At 41.0% G+C, this 19,880-nt stretch overlaps 1 protein-coding gene across 1 annotated transcript in view; it reads right to left on the reverse strand.

The window, feature by feature from the left end:
* Positions 1–4,774: 4,774 nt before the first annotated feature.
* SLC15A4 (solute carrier family 15 member 4) overlaps positions 4,775–19,880 on the reverse strand; it is a 60,250-nt gene continuing 45,144 nt past the window's right edge. The window contains exons 7-8 of the mRNA XM_044990264.1: positions 11,882–12,040; positions 4,775–6,345 (exon numbers count right to left, since the gene is read on the reverse strand). Of these exons, the coding sequence (XP_044846199.1) occupies positions 6,197–6,345; positions 11,882–12,040 (308 nt within the window). The 3' untranslated portion in view covers positions 4,775–6,196. The remainder of the gene's footprint in view (positions 6,346–11,881; positions 12,041–19,880) is intronic.

Below are 19,880 nucleotides of genomic sequence, written 5' to 3' on the forward strand. Positions count from 1 at the left end.
CCTTAACACACATTTATAGAACGTGCAGTATATTCTGCAGTAGGGTAATGGCACAATAAATATAGTATTGGACAGGAATGTGTTTAGCCAGATTCTGTAACATTTCTTAACACCACACAGCCAGACTACAGTAACCAGCACTTGGCCATCTTTTTTCATCCATTATTCATTGCTGTTTTGGATTTGATAGGACCTGGAGCAATGCATCCTTATGCACGCATTTATCCTTCAACTGGTATTACCTGCAATTCTTTTTATTTTCTGTTCATTCACCGTAGAGTTATGTCCTTGCATTGGCCCTAGAGGGTACCACACACACTCAAGTATACACATTAGCTCCCAACAGAGAGTCCAAAAGTTCTCAGGTTCCATAAGGACACTTGCATCTAAAGCTATTGATTGTTCAAATGAAAAACATTATAACCTCTATTTCCTACGGGGTTTGTCTATACTAATGTAGCCTGCCCTGCATATATGTAAGGACACTTGTTAACATGACTTCGCTTTTTGAAAAGCATAACCTATTTCAAATACAAACCAAAAAGTTAAGAATTCCACGCATCCATAAGCAAAGATTCACTACCAAGCTAAAACCTTGTTTGACAAGTTTCAGCCCTGAGCAACTTTCTACAACAGAGTTAAATAGGGAATACAATGGAAAGGCTGACAGACCCTTAACTATAGTGGCAGTAGCCAGCAATGCTATAATTAAAGTACTTCACTCTGAAGATTTGTATAAGGAAAGAGATTGATGGGGGCTTTCTGATCAATTCCTCTGGTCTAAAAAGAGACCGTTAATTCATTCTGTAGAATAGGTACCTACAATGAGGAGAGAATAGTTTTTTTCCATATTACTGAAGAGATGCAAAAAAATTAGAACATGTGAAAATGCAATGTATCTAAGCGCTGATCTCAATAAAACATCCTGACTACTATGCTTCATATTTGTATTACATTCTTGTATGGAAGCCATGATTTATTACTTATTCTTTGTATACTTTGTTGTAAATAGTAATTGTAGTAAGCTTGAAAGCACTGTACAGTCTAATGCCTCTAACAGTAAGTATGAACTTCTTGATATTACATTTTAAATTAGTCAGGTGCTTACAAATGTCCATTTATGGTGACTCTTGAAGGATCTTTCTACTACACTGGAACAATCTGAAAAATGAACATAACTAAATGCAAATTGTACACTTCAAGGTATTCCATTAATTAGCTATAGGGCTCAGCCATGAAGTTAATTGATTAATCCTACTTCTATGAATGGAGTGGAAACACTAAAAGATAAGGCCTGGAGAATGAATCAGCTAAGCCTTTGAGTCACAAAGACCTTATCCCTTTGATGAGAAGTGCCAGATTAATCTTCATAAATGGTCTAATTACTTGTGCCTGGAGCTCAGCCAAGTCATTCCAAATAAAAATTAAATTATACAACTGACTGCATGTTCAGTCTCCTCTCAAGAGTGTTAGAACAACCATACAGCCTTATAATACAGGCAGACATCGACTGTTTACTTATTACAGTGTAGAAAGTATCCCCCTACCACTGAACAGAAGAAACTAGTCAAGAATATATAGCTACAATGCAGAGGTGAAAGTAAGACGGTATGGAGGACCGCTAAGAAAAGGAGACTGCTGAGGGAGGGAGAAGCCTGCTCCCTGCATAAAAATAGTTTAAACTCAGCTGTTCCCTGAGTGGTTCAGCCTCCGGGGGTTAGGACTGGTTTCTGGCATCCTTGTTAATTTCACTCACAGTACCTAGAGGGAGGGTGTGTTTGACCATGGCAGGGGCAGTTCTTTTCTACCCCCGGCATGAGGGGGATCTCCTATATACAAAAAACACAATCAAAATCAGGAACCATTTCCAAGTTCAAATCTATCCCATTCCCTCCCCAGCAGAGGATCATGGTTGTGATGTCCAAACTGCTTGCAGATCCTCTTTGAAATGTTACTGAATGTTACTGTTCCATGCAGGGAACAGCTGAGTTTAAACTGTTCTTATGCAGGAGGCAGGCTTCTCCTTCCCTTAGTCAGTCTCCCTGCTGCAAGTTAGAGGAAAGCCCCTGCAGCTGCTGAGTGCCAGGCAGGGAGAAAGCACAAAGCCTAGTGTCGGCAGCCTGGCTGGAGGAGGAGGGAAGACACGGAGAAAAATGTGACAGTGAGTTTTCACTTTTTCAGGCTTATTCCAATAGTAAAGTTTTATTACAGACAGTACTGGTAGAGAGAAAAAAGCAACTATTACTACTATCTATGTCATGCAATGGGAAGGATCCATGAAGTACGTAGGAGAGGTGGGTTGCTTGTGATTGGACCATATGGGTAAGAAATGTAAAATTACTTTCACCCCTGCCCAAACCCCAGGGCTCCCAGCCGCCTCTGCAGCTGGTAGCTCCGGGGGTGATTTAAAGGGCCCGGCTCCCCCTCCACAGGACTCTGGAGTACCGGTAAGTCCTTTAAGTTACTTTCACCCCTGCTACAATGCCATTGCTTATATTAGGATAGCATCCAAAGTTCCCTAATCAGGGCCCCATTATACTAAGCAGAGTACCCACATGACTTAGAAGCCTAAGGGTATGTCTATATTTCAAAGAAAAAACTGTGGTGCCAAATCTCAGCACTCAGGTCCAGTGACTCAGGCTTGTGGGGCTAAAAATAGCAGTGTAGACATTCCCGCTTGGGATGGATCCCAGGTTCTGAAACCGGGCGAGGGAAGAGGGTCTTGGAGCCCCTGCTGCAGCTTGAGCAGGAACGTCTACACTGCTATTTTGAGCCCAAGTCAAATGACCCAGGCTGTGAGACTCGGCGCCATTTGTTCTTTGCAGTGTAAACATACCTTAAGTAAGTCAGGAACTTTGGAAAACACTACCATGGGGGCCTTTGCCCAAAGCTTTACAGTCTAAAGACAAGAAACAACAGAAGAGAGAACCAAGGATTAACCGATATTATAAGTTATTGAGGAGCGGCCCTGAATCATTTAAAATAATTCCCTATCCAACCATAATGGACTTTATTTCCCTTCCTCTCCACCCTGGCCTCATCCCCACTTCAAAAGTGACCTTCAGGTCACTGCATACTTTTATATTTCGCTAGAATAAGCCAAGCGCAAAGAAGCTCTGAGCAGCTGAGTCAAAGTAATTAGGATGAGTGACACAGGACACCTGAATCCAGAGCCTATGTCTGATAAATTGGCAGGCCCAGACAAAAGATATATTTTTATTCACTGCAACTGAACCCAAGTGACGACACTGCCAAGCTTTGGCAATGTGTCAGGGCAGAGGCTACAACCTACAGTTTCTTTGTTTCTCTGGATTACTCTCCATCCTCAATAATAATTATTTTTAATTAGACCATTTGAGTCTTATACTGTTTAGGAATTTCATGCACACCATTCAGAACCTTTGATCTCCGGGAAGAGGTAGTGAAGGAAGATTGCCCCTCTTTGGGATTCTTCTGTCAAGGGGACCTTAGTGTCCTTACCCATGTGTCTCACGCAAGCCCTGCAGTCCCATGATCGCCACAGATGAGAACAGCATTTAAAGGCGGCCAAAGGTGACACACTTCTATGTCAGACTGATATTCATACCTTCTAGCCCCCAAAAGGGCTCCTTGAATAAGGAGTTCCAGAACCAAACCTCCAGATGAATAACTGACTAAACCAGAAGTGATGTTCAAGGAGACCTATGGAAACGGAGCTGCCTGCACACTGCACCGGTGTATGAGTTTACACCGGGGATTCTCCCTTCACCCTGTGACTGAAGAGTGGAGGCTGTTGTATTCCTAGCAGAAGACCCGAGACTGAAGTGAAAAACTAGAGAGAGAACAAAAGGAACATTCACTGCAAACACTATCAGCCCTCCAAAGAGAAAAACATGCCAAGTGGAATGCATATTAAGGCTCCACCCACTTGGGCGATTAAACTAGTTGAACCACATTAAAATCTAGTCTACCCCAAAGACTTCAATCTGTGGTAGCCCTACTGTAGCAAGAATCTAGTACCTTGCAGCACTGCCATTTCAAATTCCCTAGTGTAGATATGGTCTTAACACACTCCCTACTCAACATAAGTTTCCCAGACAAGTGTGGAACAGGAACAGTTTTATCATCAAGGAGCAGATTTCTGAGAACAAGTTAATCTAATGAGATTTAACCCCCAATGCAGATGGGGGTCTAAAGAATTCTAAAAACAGCCTTGCAAGAAATTAGCTAAATGGTGGAAGTATTTATTGGTATAACCGGGTAAATATTAGCTGATATAGCAAAGTTCTTTTCTGCAACTACAAATGCTTTAGAAATACAAACCAGTCTTCACATGGAATCAAACCTTCCTGATTCATCTCCTCCTTAGAGTTCTGTCATCTTAAAAAAGGAGATCTCTTGATAAATAGATTTTTAGATAGCCATATGATTCTTCTGCAGCCTACTCCAGTCTTTGTCAAGCACATTAATCCCACCAGACCAAACCAGCTTTAAAGATGATATACCACAAATAGGGCATTAAAAGCTAAATAGAATAGAAATTACATTAGCCAATAGGGAATATTTACAGTTTTGCTTACAAGAGATGCAGTTCTTATTTTCACTATTCTGTTCAAGTCTTACACCACGATCAGGATGCATTTAGGGTCTTAGTCCCAGCAGGTTTAGCACTTGCTTGTGGGTCTTTTACCAAGACGACGAATATATGTAATTACTCCCAGACTCATTCCATTGGGTGGCACAATTAATAGGACTGAAAGATGGATTTGAGGAAATAAAGACCAAAGAACGCTGAAGATCTGCAGTGTAATTTTATTCACCTAGGAACAAAGGGTCAGAAGTCACAGCACAAGAGTTCATTTTGCTTTGTAAACTCATTAAAAGGACATTCTATGTACCAAAAAAATATTTAACATTTTAAATGCAGTCACCAAAGGAAACTGTAAAAGCTCAAGCACATTCAACTGTTTAATAAAAATATTGATTTTTCAGTTTGTTTTCTTTATCATCACTTGCAAACTATTGCTTTCCATATCGCCTTGCATATGCAGTATTAAATACAATAGGGTAAAGCAATTAAAGTCGAACAGGCTGAAAGAGTAAAAACTACATTTACTCTATAATGGGAATGTGTTGCTGAAAGGTTCTAGCCCTGTAGCACATTAGCAAGAATTACATAAAAGACACCAGGACTGAAGATATTAGGGCTAAGAGACCTCCAATTGATATTACACATTCATTTACTGAGAAGCCTACTGAAATTCAGTCTCCAATCTCTTTTCACACGCTTGAAAATATTTAAGGATCTTTAAATAGAGATAATGAAACTGATAACATTAGATAAAAGACTTGCTTATTCAAGGACACAAGTTTCCCTAATGTCCTAATACACCTAACTCTGACCTTAAAAAAAAATCCTGGAGTAAAACCAGTTCAGTCCCCAAAAGTGTCTAACATGTATAAAAAAATGATAGCAGCTACAAAATAACCTATTGTATTGTCTAAATGCACCCAAGGCCATTTTATATCAAATACTGAAGTGTAGGCTTAAAACATTTTTCCTATTTGCAACGAAAGATCCATTGCATACAAGCCATCCCTTTTTATCCAGCTAGTCAGAACTATAAAGTTTAGATTGCCTCCACTTGTCCCAAAATTGACCTGTTGAATTTCATTTCCTCAAATTTTTAAAATTCAGAGGAGGAGGAGATCTCTTACTAATTTCACCGAGCCTCTTGAACTGTAACCAGAACTTCAAGGAAATGCAGCATTTTGTGGGAAAAACAGGTGCCTTTAACATAATAAAGACTGCTAAAAAGTGTTTCCCCACCCCAGATCCACCTTTCTTCATTGAACAAAGTTCTTCACTTAGGAGTGAGCCACATTATACAATGTTGCCTTATTAGTTTTGACTAGTTATATTCAGTTTCCAAAGATGCTAAGTAGTCCAACATGTCAGCATGAGCACAGCGCCTTCAATACCTAGAGTTAATGCACTTCCAAGATCTGCATTCTCTCTACAACAGGGCATACAAGCCCCACCAACATAAGGCACTTACCTACAGGGAAAGGGGCAGGGGTGAGAACTCATGTAACATGCAAGTTTAAGGAAAGAGTCCCATTGAAGAACAGTTTAAGATCTCGCAAGCTATCAGTTCATTGCCAGTTAATTTATTGCATGCTGGTCTAATAAACTGCTCTTCCACTTCAGATACTGTCAGGTCCTCCCATTGGCAGTCACTCCATTAGTCCTTGATCTTTGACGGTCGTATTTCACAGAAACAATAAGGAAAAGCAGGAGGGTTGCTCCTTGGATAGCCGCCAGCAGGAAAAAGTAATAGTTTAAAAAGCAGCCATTAATGTTACCTAGAAAGAATTGGAGAGGAAAAGTAAATACACATAGGGAGTATACAATCCTGCTCAGTCCTATAATAATAAAGATTTATCTCTGCAAAAGGTGTCGGCAAAACCAGAACCAGATCATATTTCCATCATGTAACCGGTATTTCAATTTTTGGCATTACCTAGAATATAAATTGCAGTTCTAGGAAAATATACAGCCTGCAAGCTGTGCTTTGTATTTTGTGCTTGTACCTCTTAAAGTCAGGAATGCCCTTGAGAAGAGCAGACCCCTTTAGCCCACACAATACGATTTCTCCTCAATGACTGCCCACAACCCCACTTAATGTTACAGAAATTACATGTGTACAGAGGGGAGCACAAGGCCCCTGAGGCCTAAACAGTTTTTAAAAAGAATTAGCAGCCTGAGAAAAGTAGACTTAGAGACAGGAAAGCTGTGAAGATGCCTCCTTTTTTATATAATTGATTTTCAACTAATGCAGAACCTGAATTCATTTAGTAAACTCCTAAAAGGGAGAGAGAAATGTAAGTGCTAACCAGAAATGTTTATAAGTGATGTACCTATGCAATGCCTTGTGGACTCACTCATACTTCAGATAAAACAGGTTAGCTGAAAAACTATGAAATAGAATTTTGCGCTTCTCCCAATTTAAATAAAGGAGACCACACACAGAGGTTCCCCTCCCCCCCCCCCTTTTTTTTTTTTAAATATAAAATGAGCTACCTTGCTAAAAAAAGGAAACCAACTCCCCTGCTGGAAATGCTACAAGCCGAATATGCTCTCTCAAGATTGCTATCAGAGTAAGACAAAAGCCTCTGAACTTAATGTACTTTTAATTTACAGGCTATAGTTTCTTCATTTTAAATCAGAACCCCCAAAATGTATTTTCTCCTCAATGCCCTCTCACTCTGAAACAGAGCTTAATAAGTAAATGGACAATCTTACTCTCCTTGCAGACAATCTTACTCTCCTTGTTGATACAAGATTTGTATCAACAAGTGGTCAGGTTTATGGCTCACTGCCTAAATAGAAAGGTAATCAGTAAAAAAAATTAAATGAATTGTGTTGATATAGAAAAAGTTTTTATATGAAAATGACTTAAATCACTGAAGATTTCATCTCACAGACATATGCAAAACTGTATGGCCAAAACTAATCCAATGTATATTCAAAGGAATGAGTGAGGAACATTTCCAACTGCCCGGCACCTCCTCCACCTCTAATTCTTCACTCAAAGCATCATCATTGTTTTTTGTATATTTCTTTTAACCTGCTGAGGCATTTTCACAGCAACTTCCTAGCAATTCTGCACACAAGATGTAATGTAGATCTGAAAGATTTACGAATGATGATTTTTCACTTTTACTACCTGAATTGTCAAAAACCTGATTTTTTCTAATCCACTTGCCACAAATTTGTACAATTAATTCTTGGGCTTGGTTTCCACTACCAACTTACATTGGTATAACAACATCGCTCAGGGGTGCGTAGACAGTGCTATGTCGATGGAAGGGCTTCTCCCATTGACATAGCTTTGTCTCTCGGGGAGGTGGAGACCTATGCTAACGGGAGAGGCTCTCCCGTCAATGTAGTTCGTGTCTTCACTAGGCACTACAGAGGTGCAGCTGTAACACTTCCAGTGTGGACAAACCCTTGAACTGTAAGCTGTTTAGAAGCCGTACATTATGCACGTGCAATATTTGAGATCAGAGCTTTGCATGATACCACTCATATGGTGTCTTTCTAACTCAACTGGATATGTAACTGAGAATGAAGTCTCCAAAGTGAACTTTTAAATACAAGATCAAAGCTAGCTTTCTCTGAATAGTCTTCAATATTCACTAAAAAGGCATTCTATGAACAATCCTGGCAGAAATCCTATTTGCTAATGTATTTACAGAGCGCAAAACAGTGAAAGCAAAGTTTGTACTGTCATTGCTCCACAAGACAGATTTTTTTCTTCTAGGTCCACTGGATCACTCTCTTTTTATCCCTTTAACCATCTAGTGGTCTAATTAAATGTATCCACAGTTTTTAGCCCATACTACCTAAGCTGTTTCATGGAAAGTGGAAGTTTATGCAATGAAGACGGTAAATGATCTAATTTTAATGATCTCCTAGAATATAGTGAAACTGTAAAGCTTTAGGGTAAAAACATATGTTTTACAACATCATTGAAATTGATGAAGCATAAACAGAATTCTGAAGTTCATATACTACAATTTCTTTAGACAACCTCTTAGCCTTGTTCAGTGTTAACGGTGCCTGTGTGTCTGAAGTCCTCAATCTCCCCTCCCTGCTCAGCCGAATGGGGAAATAAAGTTACAAAAATTCATCATGAAAAATTCAACAGCATTATTCATATCAAGCCATTACTGCAATTCTCTTTCAGCCCTCTCAGAGCAAAGTTAGGAATCCATCCAGCTATGTGGAACTTCTTTCTGGTTCAATTCACCTCTGACATTTCCTCAAAGTTGTTTTAAGCTAGTGATTTATGCACATTAAATGCTTCTAAATTAAGAAAGCTCATTGGTAAAACATTATCCTTCTATTAAGAAATAAGCTCCTACTATTGCTGAATTTTCAAGAATACACTATGGCTTGCTTCCAACATGCCACGAGCTACAGCCAAATTGGACCATTACGACTATTATAAGCAAAAGGGGGAAGCAAGAAATAGAGAAGCACACATCAATCCTTACAAGCTTTGAATGCAGCGTACACATGTGTTGAGATTAAGTTATTGTAATTATTGAAACGCAAGATCTAATTAAATGAGTTTATAATAAAAAGCAATAAAAGCAAAAGCAGTCTTCTCTTGACATTTAAAATACAATATACTTTCAAAACTCCATCTGAAGAGCAGAAGTAGTAATTTTCCTTTGTGGGACGGGATGTTAAAAAAAAAAATCAAGATTTCATGGAGTGATCACAGAAATAATTGAATCATTTCAATGTAGCAATCAACGCTTAAGTGCCAGCAGACAGTGTGCTCTACTGCCATCAATGGGAAGTAGTGAGAGAACACATGGGAGAACATTTAATGCCGCTAGTTTATACTGCATTTCTTTAAAAATTTATAGTTGTAGAATATCTAATGAAAAATTCACACACACTTCATTCACAATAAAGCTTCAGTCTCACAACTGATGGGCAGGAACCTTGAAGACCTTACTAGATCTTACTAAATTTAAAATTTGATACATTTGCTAAAACATTTTTAAAATAAAACAGTGAATTTAACACTTTGAAAAGTACTCGATAGCACTAAAAAACAATGAAGCCCCATTTATTCACTGGAGTAACAGTCCACGTAGCAGCAACACAAGATACTACAAACCAAAGCCACCCCACTGGTAGGCCTCAACCCCCGATTCCAAGGTACAAACTTTGGGAACGCAAGGGGAGATAAGAGCTCCGCAGCTGCCGTTTAGGGCCAAGATAGATAGGGATTTCTGGTAATTCCCTGGTAACAGCTGTCCACTGGGAAGCAGACTGAGCATCCCCAGCTTACTCTACACAGCTGACCAAAGGAGCCACCCGAGGCAACACCTTTCGGTCTTAACCCAGGAAGCACTTGAGCCAATCTATATTTTTATATGGGGGTGCTACCTTTTCTGGGACTGTTTTATCATAGCCTAAGGAAAACAAGATGGGATGGATCATGCTAGAAAAGGGGGCAAAAATGTCTAATTAAAAATATCAAGTATGACAAACATTTTATAAACTAGTAGCTTCCTCCATATTTAGTGCACATCTCTTGAATTATATGTATGCTGTAAGAATGGACAGATTTGATCACCAAAGTTGCCATGGCAGAATAAATCTTGGCCAATATTAACAACTGGTTTTAAAAAGTCTTTATCTTCAGGATGAACAAACATCAACCCCAGAGGAACTAAGGGCTCGTCTACACTTACCTGCTGGGTCGACGCGGTGAGTTCGACTTCTCGGAGTTCGAACTATCGCATCTAATCTAGACGTGATAGTTCGAACTCCCCGCGCGCTCCGGTCGACTCCGGTACTCCACCACTGCAAACGCCGGTGGCGGAGTCGACCTTGGAGCCGCGGACTTCCATCCCGCGGCGTCTGGACGGGTAAGTAGTTCGAACTAGGGTACTTCGAGTTCAGCTACGCTATTCACATAGCTGAACTTGCGTACCCTAGTTCGACCCCCGCCCTTAGTGTAGACCTGCCCTTAGTCTCTCACTGAGAATTTGCTGGTCTGGTCCTGTGTTGTTCAATCGTTGCTCTACTAGTCTCTTACGCTGTCTAGGGTTTAGCAAGAGAGATGAGGTGGGTGAGGTAATAACTTTTATTGGACCTCACGCACCTTGTCTCTCTAAAGTCTTGGGACTGACACGACTACAACACGGCATACGGGGTTTCCCAGGCAGCTCAAGAATCTCAGGGAAAACAAACAGTTTCCCATTCACCTCATCTGAAAAAAATCTCAAAATGCTAAATTATAGAAATATTTTCTACAACAAGGATTATTCCTATGAAAGTCATAACCAAAAAACCCCACATCCTTAGAAACTCAACAGTTACAGGTGTGTCAGAACAAAATGCTTGTTACTGCTGTACAACTAGATGAAATGTGGGACCTCTGTTTTTGGAATAAAATTTTGTATTCGTGATGACTCCTGTGTAAAGATTAAGCTTTTGGCCATCTGTTTTTAAAGAAGAAACTTGTAAAATAAAGATGCCAACTTATGGCATAAATGTAGTTTCCAGACAGACTGTTAAAAAAAGTCTACATCACATCTGATCTAGCAGAAAGGGCAAAAAAATTCAACACCAAGTTTAACTTTAGGCATAATTTGTAGAGGGTACATAAAACTGTACCTGCATATCAATGTTAACCTAATTTATTAAATGTTTCACACACTCTTCTTGCTGGAACTAATCAAGCCACTGAAGTCTGTAAATGATCTTATGAAATTCCCAAGGTGCCACCTACTGGTGCCAATGATTTTGTTTAACTTCAACTGACAGTGAAACGTATGGCTTAGGTTGGACTGTAAGATAAACTGATTGCTAGGTAGAAATGCAAATTTAACTCTTGTATGGTAATTGCCACAAAGTACCCTGAAACATGAGTTGCAAATAATCAGCACTCTGTAGTCAAAAACCTGTTTTATTATTTTCACTGAAAATGTGTGTAATTTAAAATTTTTTAAGAGAGCAAAAAAAATTCTTCAACTGCTTCTACTAATCTAGACATTCCAGCTAAAATATTCTTAAATGTACAAATATCTTCTGGTGAGCAAAAATAGTAACACAGCTGAGCAATTAACTGAATCAGCTCTTTTATAAAGTCCACTTTACAACATATGCATTTCTAATGTATCCATTTAAGGCAGTATCTCAGCTCTAATTGTAGCAATATGCAAGATGAAATTATGTCTTTGCCATATTAAGAGGGTTTACAAATTCAAAGTGTTACAATTCTAAGCTAAGAAAGTTCCCACCCCTGAAATATGATTTCTGATTAAGCATTTTACTTCATCATCCTCCAATACATTGAGGATTACTTACCAAAATCTGTATGATTACTCATCCAGCCAATTGCGTTAATAGACACCAACGCCAGCAGTCCTGAGCCAACAAATGACCCAATTCCAGAAAAGAAAAAGAACAGTCCCATAATGGCACTCTGCATGGATTTGGGAGCAGCTGAATATGCAAATTCTAGGCCTGTATTAAAAGAAAAAAGGCATCAATCTGTAAGAAATTTATGTGCTTGGTTACCAGCTCAATGTGCCTGCTAACGATAAATATCCATGAACATTGAAAATACATTTGTACAAGGTTAAAAACAAGAACTTGGATTTTCAGAGGACACTAAGGGATTTATGTACCCACTCCCATTGATTTCCAATGAGTATCTAACTCCCTTAGGCTGCTCTGAAAGTCTTAGTCAAGGTTATCAATGTTTTATATTTGCATTAAATCCTGAACATATATAAATATAAAATACTTGGATTTTTATGTGCTGCACCACTTTATTGTTCTTTTAGCAAGTGTACAACCTTATAGCAAACAAGTTCTCTCAGAAATCTCGTGTCAACTGATATCAGTCAAGTCTCATTGTATACCAGAATCAACATACCATCTAGGGAAGTTTACATTATACTTGGCTTTCAACCTTATCCAAAGTGAGTTAAACAGCTAGGACACTGTCCAGCAAAACTGTTTTTAATCATGGTTTGGCTAGTCTGTTTTAGAACAGTTTTTAAAAGGCCATGTTTGAGCATTGATGGAAGGTGACTACAATATGACTGAGATGTGAAAATTTTTAAAGTAGTTTTCATAACAAAAGCCAGCTCTCTTGACTCCCATATGGTCTTCTTGGCTAGACCATGTTTTGGCAAGTCATGTTTTGACTGAGGCAAATCCTACATCCCCCATGGACGTTCATTTCTCTCAATTTGCAACACTTAGGGTAAGTCTCAATAGTTTTTAAAAAGTTTCCCCTCCTCCCAACACAGTTAACTATTTAACTTTACTGTGGGCAGATGGGACCTAGAATCTGCATATCAGACTAATCTGCAGCCCCAGTGCCCCAACATGATATGCTGTTATAGGCCTGATCCCACAAAACTTACGCACATGCTTAACTTTACATATAGTCAGAATTCTACTGAAGTCAATGGGACTACTCACAGGGCATAAAAGCAAGGACAATTTTTTGCAGAATCACAGCCAAGGTATTGTCTACAGGTAAGAGCAAGGGATGGGAAACTTAAGTCAAAGTAGTCTGCCTCTTCCTGAAATTAATGGGAAAGACTCTCCATACCTCCTTTATGCTTCTTTGCAGGGGCATGGCTGTGCCCATGAAGCAAGCTCAGAGCCATCCTTGGTTCACATAATGTTGAAACTGCAAATATTTCTTTAACACTGCTTGACTATCACTACTCATCCATACACAGTGCTTGATAGGAAGACAATGGTGTTTTCCTTTAAGGGGAAAGGCTTAAGACTTCAAGCCAGATGGGTCAATTATTCAGGGCCTGAGGGTGCAGTTCTGTTCAGACAAGGCAGTGCATCAGAACTACATGTTCTCCCTTATTGATCTGTAGTGCCACGTGGGAAACCATGTCTGAACCACCACATTGTTCTCCCTTGAAGCGGAGAGCACTTGAATGCTGCCAAGTGACATCTCTATGGATTGAAGAGTGCTGAAGAGCCCTTTTTCAGAAGTCAGACGGGAGGCTCCAAGAAAGGTAAACCCAGAACGTGAGGCTCAGTGTCCTTATAGATGTATGGAAGCCAACAGTATTTTTCTGGGAGAAGAAAGCTTCTGTTTAATACAACAAACACTAAAGTTAAAAAATTGTCCAAATCCTATTTATTGGGATGTTTTGCCACTAACATTACATTTGAAATCATTTCTAATTCTTATTTGGCCAAACCCTTATTAAAAATGCAGCAGTCTGTTCATCTTAAATAAAACTGTAACCTTGCACTAAATAACCCCAGCTGTCAGAAAAGTTTCCAGACTATCTGAGATTCAGTCTGGTGACCACACTGGATACTAGTCACACAACTCCAACTGAAGTACACTGAGTGAAAGAACTCCAGTCTGATTTTTTTTTTCTTAGTTCCTTCACAAAAGCATTAGACTTGAGTGATACCTTTGGGGGGAAATGTAATACTACATACTTCTGTAATTAAAAAAAATCATGCTTCCAAACTTGAATAATGTTCCTAGTCACCCGAATATTTAATCTGGCCTAAAGAACACAAAATCTTTTCTTTGCCGTCAGTGATATTGCTGCCTGCTGGCAGCCATTGATAGCAATTTCATGCTACCTCAAATAAGCAGTTTTGAAATTAAACCCTCTAGTTGGTGGTGTCATGTGAGATTACGATTCCCAGCTAAATAAGGGTGCTTTAAGAGGATTGCAGGGAATAATACAAAAGATTAATTCAATGTGTGTCATCTTTTTAAAGGTACCTGAAGTGAAACTAATATGGTTTAATAAAAGTATGCTCAGCTTTACTGTAAACAAAAACAAACTTATGTTTCAGGTTTTAACATATTCAGTTCTTTTTTGAACAAAAAGTGCTTTCAAATCACAGTATTGTAACCATTAACATTTCACTTTTTTAAAATTGAATTTCGTAGCACTACGGATACGCCGATCAAATTTAAAAATTACGTTTTTCTTGAAGTATTTTCCATTCAATCTTAAGGCACCTTCTAATGATCAGAAGATTGAAACAAAGCTTTGTAAACTAAATGGAAGGAAAGGGTAATATAAAGAACAATTAAGATGTGCATGAACTCCTCAGTTCAAACAGGCACATTTATATTCCACCTGCCAACCAAAAAAAAAAAATTGGCTATACAGGTTTTCACATAGATTTTCACATAGAATATCAGGGTTGGAAGGGACCTCAGGAGGTCATCTAGTCCAAACCCTTGCTCAAAGCAGGACCAATCCCTAGACAGATTTTTACCCCAGTTCCCTAAATGGCCCCCTCAAGGACTGAACTCACAATCCTGTGTTTAGCAGGCCAATGCTCAAGTTATAAAACCATTATTAGAGCTGCAACAAGTGCAAAAGAACAGCAGTGTAATTGCATGAGAATAGGACAGGACTTAAAAGGTTTTACTTTCTGTCTATTAAATCAAGTAGTACAAACAACCTGGAATCTAGAACTCAACAGAAGAATTTATCACTCTTTTTTTAAACCACTGATCCTTTGACAAATACACTGAAGATATTTGTTATATTTTGTTTGGGAACTTTTATAAACTGTGTAATAATTCTGATAGTCAAAAGAGAAAGACGACATCTCAAATACCTTTTTCAAATATACAGGCATTTCTTGTAAGTCAGTTGCGTACATGAATTCAGATTTAGAGTTAACATGATTCCCCTAATGTTGCTAAGCAACTACTGCTTTATTCTCTGCTTTAAGCTTTCTCTGTAGTTGAGAAAGATATTAAAACAGAGATGACATTCAGAAAGTGACTTGTTTAAGCAAGAATTCCAATTGCTTATTCTGAAGTGATAGAAACAGTCTTTAGTAGCTGGGGGTAGGAAAATATCTTAAGATAACAGGAGATATTATGGATGTTATTACACATACAATAAAACTTAACATGATAAAGGGCAGCACTGATTATTGCAAAGGATCCGCTCTGCACTCCCACAGCACATCTTAAGTTAGCACCTTAAGTTGCACCATTCCCCATTTTACAAGCAGTTAAGTTGAGACAAAGATGTTAAGTGACCTCTCTTATATATTATTGCGGCAAGATCAGGAACAGACCCCACAGACTACTAGCCTGGTGTTTTACTTACTTAATTCCCCAAGGTGCTAAATTTTATTTCTTCTAGTCCAATACAATGCTAGTCCGGACAGCAAGTTACACCATCCCAGCAGACAGAAAAACAACAAAGAAAAGCTTGCACCAGCTGTGCAGGCCAGTTTATTATACTCCTGTCATGAATAGTTAGTAAAGGGTTAAAGCATAGTACCTGGTGGGCATCTGACCTGAGGACCAATCAGGGAAGAGAATTTGAAACTCCTAGGAGGGAACTTTTCCCTCTGTTTGGGGGGGTCTTTGTCTTTAGCCGTCTGGAGTTACAAGGGTCCAGATGTTTTAATCAAGTCTTTATAGAAAGAATTTATTAAAAGGAAAACAAGAAAATACAGAATCTCTATGAGCCCAAGCTGGACACTCATAGGGTATAACCTTGCTAAGTTTTGGAGAGAATCCTCTCCCTTTCTCAGTACACAAAACAGCAGAATAAGAATAATCAATAACAAACACACAGAATTGCAAGCATAGGATTATTAGGTGAGGACACAACGTATCTTTCTAATACTATCTTGACTAGAAGAAATTAGTTCAGAAAGGTGGAAACTTGTAGACTTGATTAAAACATCTGGACCCTTGTAACTCCAGACGGCTAAAGACAAAGACCCCCCCAAACAGAGGGAAAAGTTCCCTCCTAGGAGTTTCAAATTCTCTTCCCTGATTGGTCCTCAGGTCAGATGCCCACCAGGTACTATGCTTTAACCCTTTACTAACTATTCATGACACGCCCCCCAAATCGTCACAGTGGGATCCACTGGCGGCGATTTCCTCCTAGAACTGTAAAACAACCAGAGTAATAAAACACATGCACTATTACATCGACTACTAAGCATGAAAACATATTAAGAACAGTTTTTAGCCACTTGATTCTGGGAAACTTTCACGAGAGAGTGCATCAGCAACTTTGTTGGAAGCTCCTGAAATGTGTTGAATGTCAAAGTCAAAGTCTTGGAGAGCTAAGCTCCAGCGGAGAAGTTTCTTGTTGTTTCCCTTGTTGGTGTGAAGCCACTTTAGCGCAGCATGGTCAGTTTGTAGCTGGAAGTGCCGGCCCCAAACGTATGGGCGTAGCTTTTCCAAGGCATACACAATGGCGTAACATTCTTTTTCACTGATGGACCAGTGGCTTTCCCTCTCAGACAGTTTCTTGCTGAGAAACACGACAGGATGGAAGCTGTGATCCGGTCCTTCCTGCATTAGTACCGCTCCTACCCCACGTTCAGATGCATCGGTGGTAACTAGGAAGGGTTTGTCAAAGTCTGGGGCCCTTAATACAGGGTCCGACATGAGCATCGCCTTAAGCTGGGTAAAGGCTTTCTGACACTCATCAGTCCACTTAACTGCATTTGGCTGGGTTTTCCTGGTCAGATCAGTTAGTGGGGCAGCGATTTGGCTGTAGTGTGGTACAAATCGCCTGTAATATCCGGCCAAACCTAAGAAGGATTGGACCTGTTTCTTTGACCTTGGGACAGGCCACTGCTGGATAGCCTCCACCTTGGCCTGTAGGGGGTTGATGGTTCCTTGACCCACCTGGTGTCCTAGGTAAGTCACTCTGTTGTGGCCTATTTGACACTTTTTGGCCTTAACAGTTAGTCCTGCCTGCCTGATGCGCTCTAAAACCATTTTCAAATGTTCTAGGTGTTCGGGCCATGAATCAGAAAAAATGGCCACATCATCGAGGTATGCAACTGCACAGTCTTCCAATCCTGCTAGTAGACCATCCACCAGCCTTTGGAAGGAGGCAGGTGCATTCCGCAGTCCGAACGGAAGCACAGTAAACTCATACACCCCTGCATGGGTGATGAAGGCAGATTTTTCCCTGGCGGGTTCATCTAGTGGTACCTGCCAGTATCCCTTGGTTAAATCAATGGTAGAGATGAACTGGGCACGTCCCAACTTTTCCAATAGCTCATCAGTGCGTGGCATTGGATAGTTGTCTGGACGAGTTACAGCATTTAGCTTACGGTAGTCCACACAAAAGCGTATTTCCCCATCTGGTTTGGGAACCAGAACCACTGGAGATGCCCATGCACTGGTAGAAGGGCGGATGATACCCATCTCCAACATGTTGTCAATCTCCTGTTTAATAGCAACTTTGGCATGAGGTGACACCCGGTAGGGTGGTGTTCTAATCGGGTGAGCATTACCTGTGTCAATGGAGTGGTAGGTTTGCTCAGTCCGTCCTGGGATGGCTGAGAACAAGGGGTCGAAGTCAGTGCACAGTCCCTTGATCTGTTGCCGCTGTAGACGTTGTAGGGTTGTGGAGAGGGTCACCTCTTCCACACCACCATTTCTTTTACCTTCGTAGTAGACACCTTCAGGCCACTCGGTGTCATCTCCTTCCTGAACTGTAAAGTGACAGACCTGTAATTCTCTGGGATAAAAGGGCTTTAGAGAGTTAACATGAAACACTTTAGGCTTTAAAGAGGAATCAGGGAATGTTATGAGGTAGTTAACAGCTCCCAGGCGCTCCTGGACCATGTATGGTCCTTCCCAGGACGCCTCCATCTTATGGGCCTGTTGCGCCTTCAAGACCATGACCTGGTCTCCTACCTTGAAGGACCGCTCCTTGGCATGTCGATCATACCAGACCTTTTGCTCCGCTTGAGCATCTCTTAAGTTCTCTCGAGCAAGGGCCCAAGAGTCTCGGAGGGTGTTTTGAAGGTTGCTTACAAAGTCCAGAATGTTAGTCCCTGGAGGAGGTGTAAACCCCTCCCATTGCTGCTTTACCAGCTGTAATGGCCCCTTAACCTCATGGCCATACACCAGCTCGAATGGTGAGAATCCTAAACTGGGATGTGGAACAGCCCTGTAGGCAAACAGCAACTGTTGTAACACTAGATCCCAATTATTGGAGTGTTCATTGACGAATTTGCGGATCATGGCCCCCAAAGTTCCATTGAACCTTTCCACTAGGCCATTAGTTTGGTGATGGTACGGGGTGGCAACCAAGTGATGCACCCCATGAGTTTCCCACAGGTCTTTCATGGTCCCTGATAGGAAGTTTGTTCCCGAATCTGTAAGAATTTCAGAGGGCCAACCCACCCTGGTAAAAATGTCAGTTAAGGCCTGGCACACAGTGTTAGCCCTGGTGTTGCCTAGAGCTACTGCTTCCAGCCATCTGGTAGCAAAGTCCACAAAAGTCAGTATGTACTGCTTTCCTCTGGGGGTCTTCTTTGGGAAAGGACCCATAATATCCACAGCTACTCGCTGAAATGGGACCTCCATTATGGGAAGTGGTTGGAGAGGGGCCTTGATCTGGTCTTGGGGTTTTCCTACCGTTTGGCATACCTTACAAGACCGGACGTAAGTGGTTACCGCCTTGCCCATCCCCTCCCAGTCAAAGGACCTTCCCAACCTGTCTTTGCTTCGTTTCACCCCAGAATGGCCACTAGGGTGATCATGGGCTAAGCTTAAGAGCTTTTCCCGGTACTTGGTCGGAACGAGCAACCGTTTTTGAGGATGCCAGCCCTCCTGGTGTCCACCAGAAAGAAATTCCTTGTATAACAGTCCTTTCTCCACAACGAACCGGGATCGGGTAGTAGAGCTGAGAGGCGGTGGGTTGCTGCGTGCCGCCGCCCATGCTTTCTTGAGGCTGTCATCAGCTTCCTGCTCTTTCTGGAACTGTTCCCTTGAGGCGGGAGACACCAGTTCCTCTGGAAGCGATGTAGGTGATGAGGTTGTTTCCGTTGACTGTGGACCGCTCCCCGCTGGTGCACAAAGTGTCATTTCAGGCTCCGGCTGAGCCTCTTGGGTAGGGTTGTTTGCTGCTTCTGCCAGTTCAGGCCCGTTGGCGCCCTCTGGCGGTGGAGTTGCAAGCGCTGGCGCCGGTGCTGGCGCTGGTTGCTCTTCCAGTTCCGGTTCTGGGACTGGATGTACTATGGCTGCTGTAGGTGTTGGCCTGGGATCCGGTTCCACCACCTCTGTCTGGGTCTCTGGTAATACAGACGGGGTCTCGGTGGATGGCTCAGGAACAGGGATGGGTCCGGCAGCTCGTCTGGCTTGGCTGCGTGTAACCACTCCCTCTGTTTTTTGCTGTTCAATGTGTCGGGCCAAGTCGTTCCCCAGTAGCATGGGAATCGGATGGTTGTCATAGACAGCAAAAGTCCACTTCCCTGACCAGCCCTTGTACTGGACAGGTAAACGCACAGTAGGTAATGTTACAGGTTTTGACATGAAGGGTCGAATTGTCACTTTGGTTTT

Source organism: Mauremys mutica, chromosome 16, assembly GCF_020497125.1.
Source record: "Mauremys mutica isolate MM-2020 ecotype Southern chromosome 16, ASM2049712v1, whole genome shotgun sequence".
Lineage (NCBI taxonomy): Eukaryota > Metazoa > Chordata > Testudines > Geoemydidae > Mauremys > Mauremys mutica.